This window comes from Bubalus bubalis, chromosome 9, assembly GCF_019923935.1.
Source record: "Bubalus bubalis isolate 160015118507 breed Murrah chromosome 9, NDDB_SH_1, whole genome shotgun sequence".
NCBI classification, from domain to species: Eukaryota; Metazoa; Chordata; class Mammalia; order Artiodactyla; family Bovidae; genus Bubalus; species Bubalus bubalis.
The window spans coordinates 95,312,711-95,326,846 of record NC_059165.1 but is presented as its reverse complement, the minus strand read 5'-3'; the positions used below and the strand labels follow the sequence as shown (position 1 = coordinate 95,326,846).

The 14,136-nt window shown below is 50.0% G+C and overlaps 2 protein-coding genes and 1 long non-coding RNA gene across 7 annotated transcripts in view; 1 reads left to right on the top strand and 2 right to left on the bottom strand.

The window, feature by feature from the left end:
• The window catches only part of ZNF653 (zinc finger protein 653), a 15,400-nt gene extending 13,923 nt beyond the window's left edge, over positions 1 to 1,477 (bottom strand). For both annotated transcript variants that reach the window (XM_025293454.2, XM_006063884.3), the window contains exon 1: positions 1,039 to 1,477. In XM_025293454.2, the coding sequence (XP_025149239.1) occupies positions 1,039 to 1,337 (299 nt within the window). In that variant the 5' untranslated portion in view covers positions 1,338 to 1,477. The remainder of the gene's footprint in view (positions 1 to 1,038) is intronic.
• Positions 624 to 4,385, top strand: LOC112586978. Of its 3 annotated transcripts, none has more exons than XR_006553529.1 (3): positions 624 to 932; positions 3,443 to 3,613; positions 4,248 to 4,385. It is a non-coding gene; the product is annotated as an uncharacterized LOC112586978 (long non-coding RNA). The 3 variants fall into 3 exon arrangements; XR_003111518.2 differs by lacking the exon at positions 624 to 932 and adding an exon at positions 1,434 to 1,567; XR_003111519.2 differs by lacking the exon at positions 624 to 932 and adding an exon at positions 1,493 to 1,690.
• Positions 1,745 to 14,136, bottom strand: ECSIT (ECSIT signaling integrator). Of its 2 annotated transcripts, none has more exons than XM_006063885.3 (8): positions 13,984 to 14,136; positions 6,986 to 7,104; positions 4,226 to 4,643; positions 3,782 to 4,005; positions 3,213 to 3,270; positions 2,931 to 3,079; positions 2,665 to 2,770; positions 1,745 to 2,111 (listed from the first exon to the last, which is right to left on the bottom strand). In XM_006063885.3, the coding sequence occupies exons 2-8, from the start codon at positions 7,079 to 7,081 to the stop codon at positions 1,861 to 1,863; spliced, it is 1,302 nt and encodes a 433-aa protein (XP_006063947.1). In that variant the 5' UTR covers positions 7,082 to 7,104; positions 13,984 to 14,136; the 3' UTR covers positions 1,745 to 1,860. The 2 variants fall into 2 exon arrangements, with proteins under 2 accessions (XP_006063947.1, XP_044804044.1); XM_044948109.2 differs by lacking the exon at positions 13,984 to 14,136 and adding an exon at positions 12,177 to 12,651.

The following is a 14,136-nucleotide window of genomic DNA, read 5'->3' as shown; positions in this document are numbered from 1 at the left end:
TGTGACACTGGCCTGAAGTTGTATAAGCTCCTAGCATTTCTTGCCCTGCTGTTTGTTGGGCATATAAGCCAGCCTGCTACCCTGGGGAAGGAGTGGGTATAATTCAGCAGGTTCTGGTTGATTCCTGATCCCCAGAATCTCCTCTGAGAGAAATGTGTTGAATGCATACAAGTGAAATCCAGGGCAGATTAGGGTTTTGTTGCAGCATTGCTTGCGATAGGAAACAAACATTGTACCAGCTAATATCCGGACAGCTCACCATGTGCCGGGCACTGTTCTAAGCATTTGGGTGTAATTTAACTCATTTAATCATCACATCAACCTATAAGGCAGAAAGAGAAAAATTCCTTCCTTACAGGTCATTTTTAAGACCAAGGTTCCATAAAGACCTCTGCCCTCCACCTGAGGAGCTAACTTGGGGTTTCCTCTTCACCCGAGTCTCCCTAGGCAGAGGTGTTCCCCAAGAGCCAAGAGGTTGCAGGATTGTAAGGGGTCCTCTGGGAGTGTGCGGCCTTGGTTTCTGGGAGTGGACCCCATGCAATGCCAGGTGGGTCACTGGAACCTCAGGACGGTTAGGGAGGCCTGGGATGTTCAGCCACAGCCCCAGGCTACACTGTGGAGGTTTAAGGGGATGAGGCCTCTGAGGTTCCTGGGGCCAGTGAAGACCTCAGAACCGTGAGGCTTCGGGTAGGCGGGGCCGACCCTCCAGAGACTGGGCCGTTAGAAAGCTTGGAGGTGGGTCCCATACCAGGATTGGGCAGCCATAGCCCTAGGGGGCGGGGCCAAGGGCCCAGGAGGCGGGTCGAGAGGATGGATACATCCTAGGATTGGGCAGTCGGAGCGACGGGAGGTGGGGCCGCGAGCCAGGCGCGTCCCAGGACCTGCAGTCGGAGACCCAGGCCGGCCGCCGGGGCGCCGGGCGGGGCTCACAGGTGCCATGGGCGGGGCCTGGGGGCAAGTGGGGCGGGGCCAGGCTCAGCGGGGGATGGGGGCGTCTCCTCCCTCACTCCCTCCCACCCTCACGCCGGGCCCCCTCACCCGTGGCGGCCGCTACGCTGGCCGCGCTCCAGCGAGATGAGGTAGGCAGCGAGCTTGGCGTCGCTCCAGCCGCTGCGGCGCCGCAGGTCCACCCAGGGCCCGTGCGCCTCGCCCAGGTACACGCGCCTCACGTCGTACTTCTTCCGGGACTCGAGCCGCCGCCGGGCCCGGTCCGACTCCGTGAGCCGCGGCCGGCCCCGCGCCTTGCGGCCCGCAGCGCTCTCCTCGGCGGCCGCCTCCCCGCCTGCGCCCGCCTCAGCCTCCGCCTCCGCCTCGGGCTCCGGCGCCCGCTCCGCCATCCCCCCCTCCCTGGTTACCAGCCTCCCCCGTTGTTAGGAGCCCGGCCGGAAGTGGCGCGCATGTTCCGCGCCGGCGGGAAATTTCTGATGGACTCTCACTGCCCCACGGCGTCAAAAGGAGACCGAGAGCAGAAGCTGCGCATGCGCAACAAACGCTTGCACCAACTCCCTCTTCTTAATCCCTTCTGTTCAACTTTTGAGTAAACAAGAGGCGGAAGGGGTAGTTGAAGGTATGAGGCTGATCGGGGAGGAAACAGCGAAGAGAACCCATAGACCCCCAGGGGGTAGGGGATTCTTCCTCTGTACCTTTATCCTGAATTCATTGCGGGGATGACAGGAAGCTGTCAGTTTGGGTAAGCCCTTGAAAAGGTATGACATCAAGCATTAAAGGGACAGGGACACCACACTGCCAGAGAGGAGGCAAGGCAGCCCCAAGCAGGAAGACTTTTATTTGCTCTACACGCATAGGTGATGTCATGCCTCCACACCAGTCCGCGGACTATGCTCTCATGACCGCCCAGGGTCAGCTCTGGCCCTGCTGTTGTCGCTGCTGACTGTCTTCTTCTTCTTCCTGGCCCTCAGGTGGGGGTGGGGGTGGCTCCTCCAGCTCTGAGGAGGATGGCAGGAGCTCCCCGGAGGACCCTGACAGGCGGAAGACCACCGGGATCCGGGCCAGGGCTGGGTTGGTCTCCTGAAGGCCCTGGATCCACTTGGCCAGCGTGGCCTGGTCATGGGCACCCGCCACACATATGGCAAAGACAGGCCCTTCCTCTACTGTTGGGAGAGATAGGCCCTCAGTTTGTTCGGCCCCCTCACACCCACACTCTTTAAGCTCCCTTTGCCTTTTGTGTATGTCCAAGCCTTTGCACACACAATCCCCTCCACCTAGCCTGCCCATTCCACACATCACCTGGGTGACGCCTCCTGATTCTTCAGGGCTCCACTGGAAACCCTCCTGACCCCCACCAGAGACTGAGTTGTGTACCTCCTCCTGGGGACCCCAAGAATGTAACATGTCTGTTCCACCACTGACCTGAGGGGATGGACCAGACCTATCCTGGTCATGCCCAGTAGCCAGCACAGGGATGTTCCACAGATGTTTGAAGGAGGAAGTGACAGAGGGCTGACAGGTCTAGAGCCCCCTGAGTGGGGAGTTTCGTGCTTTCGTGTGTGTGTGTGTGTGTGTGTGTGTGTACCTGGGCCTCTGCTGGTTCTGTGAGGGTGAGTCGTAACTGGACTAGGTCTTGGCCTGGCTCTCAGCCCTCCACTCCAGAGGCGGTACCCCATCCCAAGCAGTGTTCAGAATCTGACCTGTCCTGGTTTTTACCTTCATCAATGTTAAACTCGTAGTCATCCCAGCTGCTCCTCCCGTAGGCCAGGTCTAGCTGCATCGGATAGTAGAGGTTCCACTCCTCTGGAATCTCCTCCACTTCCTACCCCAGGGAGGTGGTGCAGGCAAAGTCAGAGGCCCCGGATCTTGAAGCCACCTGCGGCCTCTTCCCTGGTCCCTGTCCTCCCGTCCCCCTATCCCCTTCCACACCTCTGAGCCAACTCACTCTTCCCACTGCCCTGACTTCCACTTTGGGCCCTCACCCGCTCCTCGGGAGGCAGCAAGTCAGCTCTGAGGATGTGGTAATAGACACATTTGTCTCGAAGCCACAGGGAGAAGGGACCCTCAACGAAGATTGGGCGGGCTGGGTCATGGCGGGCCAGGGCACTCTGCTGCTCAGGACTCTGGATCCCTGGTGTGGAGACACACACACATGGGGTGGGGGTGGGGGTAGTTCTGGCTCAGGGGCTTTGCCCCAGGGCCCAGAGAGCCCTCCCAGCAGGCTCAGTGAGAATGCGGCACCCCCTCCCTTCGTGGGACCTTACCTACGATGTGGGTCTCTGTAGGATCCATTGCGTCGGGAGAGTCTTTCGGCAAGGGCATCTGTAAGGAAAGCAGGGGTGGACGCTTATGGCCCCCACAGCCCCTACGGGGGCAGGGCAGGGGAGAGAGAAGTGGGGAAGGGGGATTCTAGTGAAACTCAGGGCCCCTCTGAGGCCTAAATACTGGGCCTCCCACCCATCACTCAAGACCACCACCTTCTTGCTTCTATCAGATTGAGCCAAAGCCACTGACCCTGGAGATGCTCATGGGGAGGGAACCCTGGAGCCAGCCCACCTGTGTGAAAATCCTGCCTCTGCCACTGTCTGCATGACCTTGGCTGCGTCACTGAGAAGGGAGCTGCCACAGACTGCTCAAGGAACAGGAAGGCCATGCCCGGAAAACAGTGAGTGTGGGGAGGTGGGGTAGGAGCAGAGGTCCAGCTGGGCCAAGGGCCCTGGAATCTAGAGAAGGCTCCACCAGGGAATCAGAGCCTGTCTTCCAGAATCACTCCAGTTCCTGAAGGGGGCCTGGCCCTGGGGAGGTGGCTGAGGGTGTGGCCAGGGGTGACTACCTGGTAGGTGGTGACCCTGGCACTGAGGTCAGGTTCCATGTGCCGCAGGGCCAAACTGGCCAGGTCCACAGGGTCCTGGGGCAGGTCCCGGGGCACGGGGAAAGGGTTGATATTCTTGAAGCGGGTGAACCACAGCTTCATGCGCACCAGCTTGAGCATGGGGTAGCTTTTGCGGCCGAATATCTGCAAGAGCAGGAACTCCGTCTCCTTGTTGGGCATCACCCCTGTGCCAGGCAGATGCAGGCAGAGCCTCAGGGAGGGAGAAGAGGAGGGAAGGGATGATGGGAGAGAGATGACTGAGAGATGGGGGATGGGTGGGCAGAGGTGGACTCCAGATTGAGAGACAGAGAGGAAAGGTCAGAGCCGAGGAACCACGGAGTGGGTAGAGGGCAGAGACATGGGAGAGAGGCAGCCCCTGGCCCCACTCCAGCCTGCGGGCCTCACCGTGGTTCTCCATCTGCTCCAGGACTGCAATCCCGCACTCCTGCTGCCGTGGGTAGTGGAGGAAGATGCTGTGGAAGATGTTGCGAGGCCGGAAGACCTCCTTGGGGAAGATGTCAAGGAGCAGGTTGTAGACAGACAGGTCCCGTTCGACGCCGTACTCGCGCATCTTGCGCAGGGCCAGGTAGATGAAGTCCACGTGGCCGCGCTTGTGCACGTTGTATTCGGTGAAGTTCTGCACCGCCCGCACGAAGTTCGCCTTGTCGCGTGCCCCGTCCAGCGCGGGCCTGAACAGCTCCTCGTGGACTGCCAGGGCCTTGACGGGCCGCCTGGGGGGCTCGGGTGGGCGTGGGACCAGCGATGAGTCAGGGTTGTGGGCGGCTGCACTGCAGCGGAGGCCCCGTGGGGCCTGGGGCGGTACCTGCGGATGGAGAACCACCGCTGGAACCTGGCGCCTCCTGGTGCCCCTGGGGGACTGCCTGGCCGGCTCTTTGCTGGGAAAGGTGCCAGAGGGCATCCCTAATGGCCTCCGAAGAACTGTGGTGCCCTGGTTACAGACCCACGACCAGGCACCATCACAAAGTTATCAGTTACCATAGCCAGAGAGCTATGGTAACATCCCAGTGGAGGCAGTGTTCACCACGGTGAGAACAGACGCCCTCTGACACAGCAATCTCGCATCCGGTATTTAAATCCGACCGCTCTAAACATATCTGCCTCAGATGACATTTGCGCATCCGCTGCATCAGTGGAAATGGACCAAATGTGCATCAGCAAGGAAAAAATTAAGCAAGTGGCCATGAGCCTGGACAAGGGGCACCCACCGCTGTAAGACACATGGAGGAGGTGTCCTGTGACCAGGAGTGAGCTCCAAAGTATATCATTAAATGAAAAAAAGGAAAGTGTGAAACGGTGTGTACAGTAGCATCCCATTTGTGTTAAAAAAAAAAAAAAGGCTGATATATATATTTGGTCCTCACTATTTGCAGATTCCATGTTTGAGAATTTGCCTACTTGCTAAGATTCATTTGTAATTTGTAATTCAAAAGCTAATACTCAAGGTGTTTTCTGGCCATTTGCAGACACATGTAGTTGAGTTGCCCACCACCTACATTCCCAGCCAACGTGGAACAAGAGGAGGCTCGGCCTTCTCGTCTCAGCTCCCTTGCGGTCAACAAGTGTCCTTTTACTTTTTTTTCAGTTGTGCTGTATGGCTTGAGGGGCGGTAGGTGAGTCCTAATCACTGGACCTCCAGGGAAGTCCCTTACGGAACCGTCTTCTATTCCAGGCATTGTGGAGCATTTCTGAGGCTCATTTAATCTTTCCAACTGTCATCAAAGGAGTGCCTCTTCATGTACCCATTTTACAGAAGAGGAAACTGAGGCCCAAGGAGATGACACAAGATGCCTGGTATTATGAAATTGCAAAGCAGCAGAGCTGAGACTGGGGCCCACAGTCCTACTGCACCCAATAACCATCCCAATATCCTGCTTAGGTGAGATTAAAAAAAAAAGCATTCAGGTAAAGTGAAAGCGTAGGTGATATGAGCATAGGGCAATAAGCAGAAAAGCAAATTCTACAATGCCCCAAAGAAGGGGAGACACTACAAATGAGATGATGCTAACGAAATGCATAACTCAGGGTCTGGGCCACCAGAAGGGTTCAGTAAGGGAGCTATTAATACTGTCACCATCCTCCTCCTTGCTGTAATTTATGGTCATGATCACTTAGGGTAAGGGAAGGAAATTCGATTTTCTGCTCACATCTTTACAAGTAAATGCAGGAGTTAACCAGAGTCACCACCCAAATCCACCCACCTCAGACCTTATTAAATTCAAGACCCTCACCCATGGGGATGCCAACGCTTTTTTTTAAAATATGTATTGATTTATTTGGCTGCATTAGGTCTTAGTTGAAGCATGCAGGATCTTTCATTGTGGCCCACTAACTCTCTAGTGGTGTGCCAGCTTAGTTGCCCTGGGGCATGTGGAATCTTCCCAGTCCAAGGATGGAACCCATATCCCCTGCATTGTAAGGCATATTCTTCACCACTGGACCAGCAGGGAAGTCCGCCAACACTTCTTAAAATGAGTGAGAGACATGGGAGCTCCCTGGTGAGATGGTGGTTAGGATTCAGCACTGTCACTACCGGGGCCCGGGTTCAGTCTCTGGACAGGGAACTGAGATCCTGCAAGCCATGTGGTACAGCCAAAAAAAAAATTATAATAAAGAGTAAGAGGGGCTTCCTGGATAGCTCAGTTGGTAAAGAATTTACCTGCAATGCAGGAAAATTCCCCGGTTCATTCCCTGGGTCTGGAAGATCCCTTGGAGAAGGCATAGGCTACCCACTCCAGTATTCTTGGGCTTCCCTGGTGGCTCAGAGGATAAAGAATCTGCTTGCAACGTGGGAGACCCAGGTTTGATCCCTGGGTTGGGAAGATCCCCTGGAGGAGGGCATGGCAGCCCACTCTAGTATTCTTGCCTGGAGAATCCCATGGACAGAGGAGCCTGGCAGGCTACAGCCCGTGGGGTCCCAAAGAGTCGGGTACAGCTGAGTGACTAAGCACAATGAGTAAGAGACATTCAACTAGCACTCAGAGCAGACAGACCAGCCCAGACCCAGTCCCCCACAAACAACCCCCCTTCTCTCCTCCTGCCTCTGCTCTTCAAGCTGGCTTCACTGGGTGCATAGTGAGGGCTTGGGAGCAGACCCCAGGCCTGCCTGCCTCTTCCTCCTCCTGGCCCCCCAAGACTAGCAGTTACCTGAGAGAAGGGGGCTCCTGTGAGGGCAGTGCTGCAGATGCCCCCCCAGCCTCGAGAGAGGCCCCGGGCCAGCAGGATGGCTTGGGCCCAGCTCATGCCTTTGCCTGTTGGACAACCACCTGGCAAGAGAAAAGAGACAGCCATCAGTCTGGCAGCCCACCTGCTGAAGGCGATGAGACCTCTCTCCTGGGCAGAGGCCATGTCCCTGACGGCATGGCTAGCGCACTGGCTCCACTGGTCTCTTCATCCGCAAAGTGGAGCAGGAGTGATGATTATAATCGGGATCCCTGTTCTTCTGGACCAGATCCTTTACTGTCTGGAGCAATTTGCTTCTGCATTGGTTCCCCTCCCTGCCAGATCATTCTGTTTTGTTTAATACCTTTATTTGCATGCCATAGAGCTGACCCTTAGTATAAAACTAAATGTGCTTTCAGTAGTTGACCCTTGAACAACACTGGATTGAACTGCATGGGTCCACTTATAGGCTGACTTCTTTCTTTTTCATATTTATTTTTGTGGGACTTCCCTGGCAGTCCAGTGGTTAAGATTTCACCTTCCAATTCAGAGGGTGCAGTTTTGATCCCTAGTTGGGGAGCTAAGATACCACATGCCTAAGATTCCAGGAGCCTCATGGCCAAAAAACCAAAAACATAAAAACAGTAATATACCATAACAAATCCAATAAAGACTTTAATATATATATATATATATATATATATATATATATATAGGCTATGCTGAATCTTAGCTGTGGCATGCAGGATCTAGTTCCCCAACCAGGGACTGAATCTGGGCCTCCTGCTTTGGGAGCACAGAGTCTTACCCATTGGATCCCCAGGGATGTCCCTGGTTTTTTTTTCAATATATACATACTACAGTATAGCATGACCTGTGGTTGGTTCAATCTAAGGATGTGGAACCATGGCTATGAAGGGCCAATTGTAAAGTTATATTTGTATTTTCACCTGTGCAGAGGGTTGGCACCCCTAACCACACACTGTTCGAGGGTTGATCGTATATTCACAGAATTGTGCAGCCATCACTAAATCTAATTTTCAAACACACTTGTCACCCCCCCCCCCAAAAAAAGAACCCTATATCCATTTGCAGTCATTCAGTCAACCCTACGCAACCCCTAATCTACTCTGTCCTCTGGGAATTTCATGGAGCTTCCCTTGTAACCTAAATGTAAAGAAACTGCCTGCAATGCAGGAGGCCCGGGTTCAATTTCTGGGTCAGGAAGACCCTCTGGAGAAGGTAATGGCTACCCACTCCAGTATTCTTGCCTGGAGAATTTCATATTATTGGAATCATATATAATATGTGCTCTTTTGTGACTGGCTTCTTTCACTTAACATGTTTTCAAGGTTTATCCACGCTGTAACATCTAACAGACTTCCTTTCAACTGCCAAAAAAAAAAAAATGTTCACGATATGGATTTAACCACATTTTATTTACCCATTCATCAACCGATGAACATTTGGGCTTCTTCCCACTTTTTGACTATTATGACTGTTGCTGCTATGAACACTTGTGTAGTTTTCGTGTGAACACATATTTACACTTCTCTTGGGTATATACTTAGAATCAAGTTGCCGGGACATATGGTAACTCTATGTTTAATCATTTGAGGGACTGCCAAAGTGTCTTCCAAAGCGGCTGCACCACTTTACATCCCCACCAGCAGTGTATCCCAACCAGCAATGTATAAGGGTTCCCGTTTCTCTGCCTTCTTGCCAATACTTGTTGCTGTTGGCCTTTTTGATTATAGACATCATCCTAGTGGGTGTGAAGCGGGCATCTCGTTGTGGTTTTGATTTGCATTTCCCTAAAAACTAGTAACGGTTGAGCATTTTTCCATGGGCTTACTATCCCTTGTTTATCTTTTCCAAAGAAATGTCTATTTAGATTCTTTCTCCATTTGAAAATTAGGTTATTTATCTTTTTTTTACTATTGAGTGGTTTTATTGAGTTGTTTATATTCTGGATCAGTTCAATTCAGTCGCTTAGACCTTTATGGTTCACAACTGCTTTTTCCCATTCTTTGAGTTGTCTTTTCACTTTCATGTTATTACTTGCAGCACAATTTGTTGTTGTTGTTTAAATAAGAGGTTTAGAACAGGAAAGGCTTTTAGGAAATGTTTTTTGAGTGTTAGTTGTTATTACTATTGTGCGTGTGTGCGCACGCTCATTCATGTCTGACTCTTTACAACTTCATAGACTATAGCCCACCAGGCTCCACGGTTCATGGGATTTCCCAGGCAAGACTACTGAAGTGGGTTGCCCCTTCCTTCTCCAGCAGCACACAGTTTTAATTCCAACAAAGTCCAGTTTTCTGTTTTTCTTTTATAGCTGTGCTTTTGATGTTGTATCCAAAAAAACCATTGCCTGGTTCAAGGTCATGAAGATTTACTCCAATGTTTTCTTCTAGGAGTTTTAGTTCTTACATTTAAATCTTTGATCCACTCTGAATTAATCTTTCTAAATGGTTGGTATGAGGAAGGGGTTCACTTCATATGGATATCCACTTGTCCTAATACTATTTGTTGAAAAGACTGTTTTTTTCTCCCTGTTACTCTTGTTGAAAATCAACTGACCATAAACGTTAAGGGTTTACTTCTGGGCTCTCAGTTCTTGTCCTATTGCTCTATATGTTGAGCAGTAACACATTGTTGTGATTATTGTAGCTTTGTAAGTTTTGAAATTGGGAAGTATTAAGTCCTGCAACTTTGTTCTTCTTTTATAATATTATTTGGCTATTCTGGATCGTTCACTATTACATATAAATTTAAGAATCAACAGTCAATTTCTGGAAAAAAAATCTCAGATTCTGATAGGGATTGTTTTGAATCTGTAGATCAATTTGGGAAATAAAGAGTCGGACACACTGAATGACTGAACTGACTGAATATTAAGATTTTTGATCCATGAACATGGGATACCTTTCCATTTATTTGTTGTTGTTGGTTTGGTCGCTAAGTTGTGATTGACTCTTCTGAGACCCCACAGACTGCAGTCTGCCAGGCTCCTCTGACCATGGGATTTCCCAGGCAAGAATACCGGAGTGGGTTTCCTTTGACAGGGGCTCTTCCTGACCCAGGGATGGAACCTGCATCTCTTGCATTAGCAGGCGGATTCTTTACCACTGAGCCACCAGGGAAGCCCTCCATTTATTTAGATCTTTTTAATTTCTCTCAAAAGTATTTTACAGTGTAGAAGCCCTTTACTTCTTTTGTTAAGTTTATTTGTATCTTATTCTTTATGAAGCTGTTGCGAAATTTCATTTTCACACTGTTCATTGCTAGTGTATAGAAACACAATTTATTTTTTATATGTTGATCCTGTATCTTGCAACCTTGCTGAACTTGCATTAGTCCTAATATATATATATATTTTTAATTGGATTCCCTAGGACTTTCTACATCCAAGATCATGTTATCTGCAAAGAGAGATAGCTTTACATCTTCTTTTCTAAACTGGATGCATTTTAATTTTTTTGCCCAGGTGTCCTTGCTGAACCTCCAGTGCAAAGGTGAATAGAAGTGGCCAGAGTGCACATCCTTGTCTTGTTCCTGATCTTAGGGGGAAAGCATCCAGTCTTTCGTCATTAACTATGATGTCAGCCATAGGATTGTCCACAGATGACCTACTGGGTTAAGGACATTCCTTTCTATTACTAGATGCCAAGTATTTTTATCAGAAAGGGCATTCATTTTATTTTGTCAAATGATTTTTTTTTTTGCATCTATTGAACTCCTGTGAATTTTGTCCTTTTAGTCTATTAATATCATGTATTACATTAATTTTCAACTGTTAAACTCATATTGCATTTCTCTGATAAATTCCACTTGGTCATGCTGTGTAATTCTTTTTATTTGCTGTTCGGTTGGGTTGCAAGTATTTTGTTGAGGACTTTTGCAGCCATATTCATAAGAGAACCTGGGCTGGAGTTTTCATTTCATGTCATATCTGTTTGCTTTGGTATCAGGGTAATGCTGGCCTCATAAAATGAGCTGGGAAGTATTTGGCTCACTCTTACCACCATTTAAACTTTCTCTAGCATCTCCTTCCGCCTCTGCTCCACATCTCTGTTCCATTTATAGCACAGCTTCTCCCAAGAGGTGTCTGCATATTATACTCCTTTCTCACTCTTTGCTACTTGGCTGCTGCCCCAGCCACTCCACTGACACCACTCCTGTAAAGACCCCTTATGTGTTCTCCATTTAACAAAGCCAGCGATTATTTCTTTAGCCTCATTTTGCTCAATTTCTCAGAAGTATCTCGCATGTGTGACGCCCTCCTCCCATGTTAACACTCTTGATTTTCTTCCTAGCACCCAGGCCTGTTTTTTAGCCAGTCAGCAAGCCCTGCTTCCTTCTCTAAAGTTTGCAATGTTTGCAAACTTGAATGTGCAGATGCATCACTGAGGATCTTATTAAAATACAGATCCTGATTCAGCAGGTCCAGTGGAGCCAGAAACTGTACATCTAACAAACATCCAAATGACGCTGATTGCTGCTGGTCTGGAGACCAAATTCTGTGTAGTAAGGCTGTGAAGAATCCCACGTTCTGAATTTATCTGTCTGCTATTTTAAGACATCATTCAACTACCAAAAGCGGTGTTCCTCTCCCATCTGTATTACTGTAGACAGCTCTAATGGTTTTTTAACTTTGTTCATATTAGAATTATCTTGAGAGCTTTAAAAAATTCCCATGCCCAGGCCATACCCCCGCTATACTAAATCAAAATATACACAGGTAGGGCCTAGGTATTAGCATTTTAAAGCACCCCAATGACTCTAACACACACCTGAGATTAAGACCTTATTCTAAACCTTTGCTATTCAAAGAGTATCTATGGGACCAGCTGCATTTGTATTATCATCTGGGAGCTTATTAGAAATGCTAAATCTCAGCCTTAATCCAGACCCACTGAATCAGAATCTGCATTTTAACAAAACTCCAGGTTTCTCCTCTGTGTGTTAAGGTCTGAGAAATGATGATCAATGTGCTGATGCTCCTAAATGTTTATCACCAGTCCTGAACCCAAGTCTCCTGACCTAACTGCCACTTTGGTATTTTCCCCAGCCATCTCAAACTTATTTTGCTCCAAATCATATCCCTGCTTAAATGTGTCTCTCCTCATCTTAGCCAATGACATCACCACTGCTGGTCATTCAGATCACAAACCTGGGAATTCTGAGTCCATTGTGTCCCTCACTCCCCCAGTCCAATTCATCAGCTACTCCTGTTGCTTCCAAATCCATCTTAAATGCATCCATTTCTCTGCATCTGCAGGCCACCACTCCAGTCCATGATCTCTTTTCACCTATCCGGTCTCAACTTCCTTACCTGCCTCCAGTCATTTCTCCCTGCAGTGGTCAGAGGGAGCTTCTTAAAATGTAAAGTAAATTTAGTGTTCTCTGCCTAAAATCACTGAAACAGCACACAAAATTAAATCAGAATCTGCCCCTCAAAACTCACCTCTTATTACTGGTAGCTCCAGCTACACTTGTTTCTTAAACAAGTTGGCTTTATTCTAATCTCAGAGCCTTTGAACTTGCTTTTCTCTCTGTTCAGAATTTATTCCCCCAGATCAGTCTCTGGTCATTCAGGTCTATAGTCAAATAAGAAGCCTTTCCTGATCACCACCCCACTCCCAATCTAAAGCCTCATTACCCTGATGAATGATTTTAAGCAGTTATTAGCATCTGAAATCACATGTTTCCCTTATTTCTGATTTGTTCAATGTCTGACTCCCTGGGGAGATTGTGTGTGTGTGTGTGTGTGTGTGTGTGTGTGTGTGTGTGTGTGTGTGTGTCTGCCTTATTGCTGTGTCTCCAGTGTGTGTGTGTGTGTGTGTGTCTGCATTATTGCTGTGTCTCCAGCGCCCGGGACTTGTGTGTGTGTGTGTGTGTGTGTGTCTACCTTATTGCTGTGTCTCCAGCACCCGGGACTTGTGTGTGTGTGTGTGTCTACCTTATTGCTGTGTCTCCAGCACCCGGGATGTGTGTGTGTGTGTGTATGTGTGTGTATGTCTGCCTTATTGCTGTGTCTCCAGCACCCAGGACGTGTGTGTGTGCCTTACTGCTGTGTCTCTAGCACCCGGGACTGTGTGTGTGTGTGTGTGTGTGTCTGCCTTATTGCTGTGTCTCCAGCACCCGGGACTTGTGTGTGTGTGTGTGTATCTGTCTTATTGCTGTGTCTCCAGTGTGTGTGTGTGTGTGTCTGCATTATTGCTGTGTCTCCAGCACCCGGGACTTGTGTGTGTGTGTGTGTGTCTACCTTATTGCTGTGTCTCCAGCACCCGGGACTTGTGTGTGTGTGTGTGTGTGTGTCTACCTTACTGCTGTGTCTCCAGCACCCGGGACGTGTGTGTGTGTGTGTGTATGTCTGTGTGTGAGTGTATGTGTGTGTGTGTCTGCCTTATTGCTGTGTCTCCAGCACCCGGGACGTGTGTGTGTGCCTTATTGCTGTGTCTCTAGCACCCGGGACTGTGTGTGTGTGTGTGTCTGCCTTATTGCCGTGTCTCCAGCACCCGGGACAGTGCCTGGTATAATGTAGGTACCCAACAAGTATCAGTTAAATCAGGAAGAGCTAAATTTCTACCAAACTTCTAAAAATCTGAACCCCTAGGCAGGATGTACCTACAGCAGCCCTGAGGCTGGCTGCCAGGATTTTGACTCCTTTGGATGACAGCGACAGACCAGGCGTCGAATTCCAGCCTAGCGGCCGACTTGCAGCGTGACCGTGAAAGAAGGCTCTAATCTCTCTGAGCCTCAGCTGTCTCATCTGCAAAACTGGAGATTAGGGACGTGGAGAGGTAGGTAAACTGAGTGCAGCTTTTGCCGGCACATCCCGGCCCGGTACGCCGAAAGGTCATGGTGCCCTGGCCCGGAAACCGGGGTCCTCCGAAGCCTCCCTCCCGCGCTGCCAGCCCAGAACGGGCCTCCCCGGTTCCCAGAAGTTCGCGCTTGCCTCCCCACGCGCGACCTACCTATTCACGCGGCTGGCCGCGGAATCCCTGCCCGTTCTGTCTTGCCGCTGGGCGCCGCCATGTTGCCCAGAGATGTTCCGGGTCACGAGCCGCCAGGGAGACAGCAAATCAAGACCGCCGGTTTAGAGAGGTCCCGCCCCAAAGGGAGAAATG

Excerpts from the sequence above, each read along its gene's own strand:
- ECSIT (XM_044948109.2), bottom strand. The coding sequence starts at position 12,225 with ATGAATTGGACTGGGGGAGTGAGGGACACAATGGACTCAGAATTCCCA. Across the intron at positions 4,644-6,985 it reads CAGGAGCCCCCTTCTCTCAG|GTACCGCCCCAGGCCCCACG; the intron begins GTAACTGCTAGT and ends CTCCATCCGCAG. Across the intron at positions 3,271-3,781 it reads CCAGGGTCACCACCTACCAG|ATGCCCTTGCCGAAAGACTC; the intron begins GTAGTCACCCCT and ends CTTTCCTTACAG.